This window comes from Anopheles aquasalis, chromosome 3 (genome assembly GCF_943734665.1).
Source record: "Anopheles aquasalis chromosome 3, idAnoAquaMG_Q_19, whole genome shotgun sequence".
NCBI lineage: Eukaryota > Metazoa > Arthropoda > Insecta > Diptera > Culicidae > Anopheles > Anopheles aquasalis.
Window position 1 is genome coordinate 33,156,596 of NC_064878.1, and position 7,500 is coordinate 33,164,095.

The 7,500-nt window shown below is 45.3% G+C and overlaps 3 protein-coding genes across 3 annotated transcripts in view; all 3 read left to right on the forward strand.

Moving 5' to 3' along the window:
* The first annotated feature begins 794 nt into the window (after positions 1 to 794).
* Positions 795 to 1,899, forward strand: LOC126576585 (collagenase-like). The gene is made up of 3 exons (XM_050237892.1): positions 795 to 902; positions 992 to 1,478; positions 1,565 to 1,899. The coding sequence occupies exons 1-3, from the start codon at positions 795 to 797 to the stop codon at positions 1,897 to 1,899; spliced, it is 930 nt and encodes a 309-aa protein (XP_050093849.1).
* A 1,106-nt stretch (positions 1,900 to 3,005) lies between these two features.
* LOC126577800 (chymotrypsin BI-like) lies at positions 3,006 to 4,074 on the forward strand. The gene is made up of 3 exons (XM_050239746.1): positions 3,006 to 3,103; positions 3,198 to 3,624; positions 3,696 to 4,074. Exons 1-3 carry the CDS (start codon positions 3,044 to 3,046, stop codon positions 3,989 to 3,991), a joined length of 783 nt encoding a protein of 260 aa, XP_050095703.1. The 5' UTR covers positions 3,006 to 3,043; the 3' UTR covers positions 3,992 to 4,074.
* A 2,350-nt stretch (positions 4,075 to 6,424) lies between these two features.
* Positions 6,425 to 7,500, forward strand: part of LOC126576382 (protein Red) — a 1,836-nt gene continuing 760 nt past the window's right edge. The window contains exon 1 of the mRNA XM_050237634.1: positions 6,425 to 7,500. This exon is cut by the window's right edge and continues 760 nt beyond it. Within this exon, the coding sequence (XP_050093591.1) occupies positions 6,556 to 7,500 (945 nt within the window). The 5' untranslated portion in view covers positions 6,425 to 6,555.

The window sequence follows — 7,500 nt, forward strand, 5'->3', positions numbered from 1 at the left end:
AATGATTTTTTGTTTGTGGTTTGTTTGGCACCACTATTTTTAGCAGTTAGGAGTTAGAAGGTATGGGATGGGGTGTCCTGGCGAAAGAAAAGAAAAAAAAAGCATCCATGTGTCGCGTAGGTACGATCAATGCAGCTTGCATAAATAACAATTTGCGTGATGCATACAAACATAAATATGCTCCCATATATGTGGCTTGCGTTTTCTGCTGATAAGATGGTTAACATCAGTTTCCGTGCATCTTCACAAAATACCAAGTTAATTGCGACATGAAAGTATATTGTTGATAACGTTTCAGCTTGGCGTGGACAAGGCGCTGAACAGGTACGAACAACAGTGTATCTCCCAATGAGACAGAATCGAATGATTTCGTTCGGTTAAGAAAATATCACCATTTGCCAACCGCGTCATTCGATTAGTGACGAAAGATTTGCACCACCCCCAAACGACACACGAAACACTCCCACATACCCCAGAGGTTGTCGGACAGGGTATGGAAGAGAGTATTCCACTGTCCAGAGGGTATTTTGATAACATCGGAAGTAGATAGCGCTTGCCCAACAACCTTTTCCACTTGGGTTCTGAAAGTGGTAGACGGCGTTGTCGCGATTCTAATCGCAATCGGGGCGGGCTTCTCCGGCCTCGAACGATATAAGAAAGTTTGGGCGAAGTATTCTGCTTGTTCAAATCGAGCAAGCTTCGATCCGCACACAACCACACCGTATCCCATCGCTACCTTGCACGCCAGGTTTGCTATTCGGCGACCACACAGAACCTCCGATTTCTACGACACCATGGAGCGTTGCCCACCACGTGGTGGTGGCCGTAGTTGCCCACGTGTTGTGGTACTAGTGTTACTAGGGGTGAGCCTTACTATTCAATGCGTCAGCAGCACTGCAGAGGTATGCTCCTTCGGCTATCGGCTTCATTGGCCGCTGTCTCCGGCAGACGGTATGCCGTGACATAGTTCTATCAACATTTTCAAGAACAGCTTGACATTTTTCCGCTTCCCAGGCACCGACTGACGATGGCGATGAAAATGAGCCCCGCGAAGAAGCATCCCAATCAGCTGGCCAAGATTGTGAATGGGCAAACGGCACACGACGGGCAGTTCCCGTGGCAGGTATCGATCCGTGCGGCCCTCGGTCGATCCGTGACCGTGTGCGGTGGGTCACTGATTGATGCGCAGTGGGTTCTGACTGCGGCACACTGTGCGCACGATTACAACGTGTTCCAGATAGGTATGGGGTCAATACACCTGAATATGGCCCGGCTTACGATGCTAGCCGTGGTCAAACACGTGCACCCCGAGTTCGATCCGTGGAAGCTGACCAACGATGTGGCGCTCATACGACTGCCGTCCGGAGTACCGTACAGTCCGGAGATCTATCCGGTCCAGCTGCCGATCAACATGGCCGCGCAGGAATCATTCGTCGGCCGAAAAGTGATCGTATCCGGATTCGGGCGTACATCTGACGGTCGGTAAAGTGGGTGGAACTTACTGCTTCCGGGGTGGTATACGGAGAAGTTATGTTTCAATCACGTTTTTTCTATGCTGTTTTAGCCATTCAATCAATATCGACCGAGCTAAAGTACGAATCGTTACGCATTATCTCGAACGCCCAGTGTGCCATAGTATACGGTAACTCAATTATCCGCAATACAACACTCTGTGCCGTGGGTTGGGATCGATCAAACCAGAACGTTTGCCAAGGAGATTCCGGAGGACCGATGGTCATGCAGCAGGGCAACACCAATTGGGTACAAATTGGAATCGTGTCGTTCGTCTCAAGCCGTGGATGCAGCACCGGTGATCCATCTGGATACATTCGCACCGTCAACTACTTAGACTGGATCGCAAGAACAACCGCCCTCCGTACACTGGCCTCAGTGTTGTAAACATTTCAAGGACTATCAAGTCCGATCCATGCCCTCGATAGACTATGACAGTGCAATTAATTTGTGGTGCTTGCTACTTAGAGAGCTGGAGAGCAATACTTGAATAAAATGGAACCGAAGCTGAACTTACTTGCTTACTTATCGGGCACTACAACCAATAAGAGAAGGTGTTGAATTGGCCGGAGCATATTCTTCCGAATATCCGAATTCCACTCAAGCGTCGTCATTTTTCGCCATATAGGGGGTCACAAGTTACAATACCATACCAAGTGCCGCCACCCCCCCCCCCCCTCCCCACCCCCTTTACGCTGTCCTGGCCATATAATGATCTTTGAGAACTGTTCAGTCTGACTACATTTGGATTACTCAATCCCTTGCTAATAAATCGCAGAAAACCGTTCTGCTCCTTAGATTTGCCACCAGGGTTTGATTGATCGGGCCACATTTGTAATCCAGTGCACCATCAAAAACGGGAGCCCCCCTGAGCCACCTGGCATCTCAATCAATCATGCTTGTGCCGCAAATGTGAGTCACAGTCCGACCAACCTCCTGACATAATCCAGCCTTCAGATGATATACAGTACTTTGAACAAATTGTGTTTTTTTACTGTTTATTTACTCTAGGAATACAAGAAATGTTAACAAGACGGCGCGTGAGACAACCAGACCAGAAGCAAATGAAGGATGCAACGGTTTAATGCTAAATTTCAATTGCAGCTATCAAGCATTCAATTGCAATAAAGCGCATTATCAATCCAAACAAAAACAAGAGCACGTCAAGCAACACTTCCTGTCTAATATTTGGCTCTTATATTTGCTCACGTAAATCATTGGAAATGGTTCGCGAGTGTGGTAAAACACAGAATTTGATTGATCTGTTATCGCCCGTCGTCGCACCGCCTGTCTCGATCGACACATGAATGGTGGAAAGTTGGGAGGAAACATGATTGATAAAACGATACCAATACCGGGGGGCGCACACAAAAAAAAATCTAGAACCAAGAAGCAACCGCACAGCGTTGGGCTATATATATAACGCACCATCGGCCTACTGCGCTACAGGTGGACTGCTACTGCTTCGACGCTTAGTACCATACAGCGGATCAAGTTTGCGTTAAGAATCCAAGTAGACCCAGCAGCTGCAATGCAACTTTTTGCTGGATTAATTCTGCTGATAGCGGTGATTGGTGCAACTGCATCCGAGGTAAGAATCCTAGGTGTCAAGTTCTCGAATCTAATAGTATCGAGATTCTAATACTTCTGCAAGTAATGTATTGAATTGTTTTTTTTTTTTACAGAATGGACAAAGCCCAAATCCCAGAATAGTCAATGGAATCAATGCGCAACCAACTCCGTACAATGCATACATCCTGTATCTGACCACCATCAATGGGGTCCAATCTGGGTTCTTCGGTGGTGGTTCTTTAATCTCCGACCGCCACGTACTTACCGCGGCACAAAATATTCAAGGATTCTCCATGTGGGAAATCGGACTTGGTAGTACCGTGTTTGGGCAGCTAATCAAGCAGGTGTCCTCGCAGGCGATCTCCCATCCATCCTTCAACAGCCAGAACCGTGCCAACGACATCGGTATTGTAATTCTGCCCTCTCCGGTTATTTTCTCGGCAGCGATTGCACCGATCGCACTGCCACAGGTGAACCGCCAGATGCCGATGGAAAATGAGGAAGGCATGGTAGTTGGTTTCGGCTTTACTTCCTCGAGCGGTAAGTTTCCCCATAAGATCACTGCCATCGCTTGCAGAGCGGTTTTGCTAATATAGCATATTTAATTGCAGACCAAGGTCAAGCCGCTTTCCTGAAAACGGCCTACCAACGGGTGATCGGCGACAACAGATGCAGTGGCACGTACCAAATTCAACTACCGAACCACTTCTGTGCAGAGGATACGACTCACCGTGGAAACGTGTGTAACGGTGACCTTGGTGCTGGTTTCACTATCCAGGACCGTCGAATTGAAACATTGGCTGGTGTTGCCTCGTTGATTACTGCTTCTTGTGATTCTTTAACCCCAACTGGATACACTCGAGTTTCCGTTTATCGTCAATGGATTCGGGACACCACGGGAGTGTAACATGCGCCCGTCATTACAAGCCGTTTAAGCTGACATGTCCTACAAGGTTTGCTGCTGTAGTGAATAAATATTGGAATCAAAAGTGTATTAGAAGCTGTATTATTAGAAGCTGAGTTTTTCATCGCGCACAGGGTGCGCCATCAGGATGTATCCTATTTTAAAGTTGAATAACTCTGTCATTTTTCAGCCGATTTTAAAAAATAAACCAGTTTTATTTAGGCTATTCTATTCCATTTATTTATAACTAACTTAAAATATGATATCGATCAAATGATCGTCTTCAGTCGGCATACAAAAAGCGACCCTTTTTCGGGCATTTTGCATTGTTTTTGACAACATTTAGGGAGTTATTTAGCAATTCTGCTCCGAATGTTTGCTTAGGTTGTTTCATAGCCTTCAATTTGTTTGCAAAAACCTTATTTTTCAAACTAACTCACAAAAAAAGCCCAGCTCCGTGATATGCGGCGAAGGAGGAAACCATCATCCATTGCACGATTGCAGTTTCCACTATTGACCGATTTTTTTCAATGTAACGTGTGACAATTTCAGTCCGCTCTTTTAACGTGCAGTGTTCCATTATTAAAATGGCATAGACTGAAGTTTCAGAAACGGTCCTATTTGTCAAAATCAGCTGAAAAATGGCAGAGTTATTCAACTTTAAAATAGGATGCATCGTGATGGCGCACTCTGTATGTGTCCTAAGACAGTTTCTACACACAGCCAAAATTTGGCGGCTAAAGTCAAAATTGTCGGCAAAAGTCAAAAGCTCCATATAAAAAAAATAATGGTGTGTGTAGGGACGCTTGAAAAGAAGAACTTCAGAAAAACTACAGAATCATCGCGAAATAACTTTAACACACCTGCAAACAGCTTTTTTTTAAAATGTAATATGCTTTAAGCTGATCGGCAGACACATAATGCTGCGCTCCAGTGTAGGCCGTACCGTAGATGTAGATTTGTCTCCATCTGCCATTATTTTTTCCAAAATGTTGGAAAAATGAAGTTCTCTTTTTTTGACTTTAGCCGCCAAATTTTGGCTGTGTGTAGAAACTGTCTAAGTGGGTACTAGGTATAGTTCCAAACTCCTGAGGGCAAGAGACTCCACTGCAAACTTTTATCACCAGCAGTCCTTCAAGTCCGCCATGAATAGATGGAATTGCAGGAGATCAAATTTGATATAAACTTATAAGGCAGGAATACACGAAGCGTAAACTCTCGTATAAACTTAGAGTGTAATGCCAAAAAGTTTACGCTTCGTGTGGCAGGCATAATCGCATAAAAGTTTATACTGAAACGTCAACTGCAATTACATTCGTGCATCTGCAATTACACTATGCTATTACATCAATTACATGTGTTTCTGGCCACAAAAAACATAAATCGACGAGATAAGTTGATTTCTGAACATCTTCTTTTATATTTTAAGATGTTTTTACTGTATATTAGCGATTGAAGAACATTGAATCCATCATAACGCTACGCTTCATGTTGGTGCTAAGTTTACGCTTGCTTTTACACACGGATTTACGCTCCGCGGGCCTATAATCTTTTTGACATAAGTATAATCTTTTTGGCATTACACTCTGAGTTTATACGAGAGTTTACGCTTCGTGTATTCCTACCTTACTACTTACTAACATACTTCTGCTGTCACCGGTGGTGGAGTACCACCTAATTTCGGCAACAGCGACGGAACGAATGATTTTGTTCCTGACTTCTCGTGAGTCGAATAAAATTGTCTCTTACAGCGCATCTAGACGGTGCGAGAATTTCCCGAGACTGAGAAGAGACTGAGAATTGAGACTGTCAAATCCATACAAATCCGAACCGAGAATGCTTTCGCTAGTGTAGAAATTGAGAATAAAGCGAGCCTGAGGCTCAGCTGAGCAACCTGTCAAACTATCTGTCATTGCCTGTTATTTTGACAGCAAACCGCTTCTCTGCCCAAGCTCGGACAAGGCTCAGCAAAATTGAGCAAATTCTTGAACCTGAGAATCGTTTCACCGTCTAGAGGCGCTGTTAGAAAAATGAATGAAAAAAACTGACAGTTGGACCTTTTGTTTTGGTTGCGCAGGAGACGCTGTATTCGCTTTGCGAAGTAAAAAATCCAAGGTCGAGCTCAAGGAACTGCTCGTTTGATCTAAAATTTGGAAATGTATCATTTAAACAGACAAAAGTACATAATATGCCTGATAAAACCACTGAACTTTACCGGAATCAAACGCACGCTGGTTTGGTGATGAATGTAAACAGCTGACAGTTATTTGACGTTAGGGGCGTATGTCAAATGACTATGACTTCACCTGTTTCCTATACACACTTTGCTTTAGTTTACTCTTCGTGTATCCCTGGCTGAACAGGAGCGAGAAAAAGTTCTGTGTCTACGGGGTTGTTGCGGCGTGTCTGTCCTAGGGCACAGTTGCCAAAGTAAAGGTCAAGTGGATATCGTGTCAACAATCGAATTCTCAAAGCAAAAGTTCTACAACATAAAAAGAAGCCACCCGTTCGTTTTCTCGTGTTAACTTATATTCGATTGCAGGCTAGTTTCGATCGCCGTTCCAAAAATGCATACCGACGAACCGGAAACTCCTGCGACGCAACGGCTAACCAACGATGATTTTCGTAAACTTTTGATGACACCAAGAGTACCGGGAGCGGGAGCAGGACATGCAGCCGGATCCATCCGAGATGCGATGTCCAGCAAAAGCTCGGGCTCAGCGGTAGCTCAATCTGGCTCATCGGCATCTGCTTCCTCTTCCACCATCAAAACACCATCATCGGAACGCAATGAGGCTCGTCGCAAAAAGAAGAATTTCTATGCACAACTTAAAAAGCAAGAGGACAACAAACTTGCCGAATTGGCGGAGAAATATCGCGACCGCGCTCGTGAAAGACGTGACGGTGCCAATCCTGATTACCAGAATCTGGATTCTTCCAGCACAACCAGCGCCTACCGAGCGGTTGCTCCGGATGCCAAGTCGGGACTCGACGCCGCTGAGCGTCGTCGTCAACAGATCCAAGAGTCCAAATTCTTGGGAGGTGACATGGAGCACACCCATTTGGTGAAGGGTCTGGATTATGCGCTTCTGCAGAAAGTTCGGAGCGAAATCGTTGCCAAAGAGCAGGAACAGGAGGAAGAAATGGAAAAGCTGGTCGACATCGAAGCAACCGCTGCTTTACCCAATTCGGGCCAACGTTCCGCCACCACCGGCAGTAGCCTGCCAGCTGAAAAGGATACAGTAACTTCGGAAGAAATAGATTTCCATACCGTGCTGGGACAGAATATTTTTCGCTTTTTGGAAAAGCAACGTTCACGAGTGATCGAACGCAATGAAATGTTTGCCCCTGGTCGAATGGCGTACCACATTGAGCTGGAGGACGAAAACGTCGATACCGATATTCCAACAACTGTAATCCGCTCTAAAGCGGAAGTGCCGCTGGATGTATGTGACACGCAGACGCTCACCATAAACGACATTGTGATCAACAAATTGGCCCAAATCCTCTCC

Excerpts from the sequence above, each read along its gene's own strand:
- LOC126576585 (XM_050237892.1), top strand. The coding sequence starts at position 795 with ATGGAGCGTTGCCCACCACGTGGTGGTGGCCGTAGTTGCCCACGTGTT. Across the intron at positions 903-991 it reads GCGTCAGCAGCACTGCAGAG|CTTGACATTTTTCCGCTTCC; the intron begins GTATGCTCCTTC and ends TTTCAAGAACAG. Across the intron at positions 1,479-1,564 it reads ATTCGGGCGTACATCTGACG|CCATTCAATCAATATCGACC; the intron begins GTCGGTAAAGTG and ends ATGCTGTTTTAG.
- LOC126577800 (XM_050239746.1), top strand. The coding sequence starts at position 3,044 with ATGCAACTTTTTGCTGGATTAATTCTGCTGATAGCGGTGATTGGTGCA. Across the intron at positions 3,104-3,197 it reads TTGGTGCAACTGCATCCGAG|AATGGACAAAGCCCAAATCC; the intron begins GTAAGAATCCTA and ends TTTTTTTTACAG. Across the intron at positions 3,625-3,695 it reads CGGCTTTACTTCCTCGAGCG|ACCAAGGTCAAGCCGCTTTC; the intron begins GTAAGTTTCCCC and ends ATTTAATTGCAG.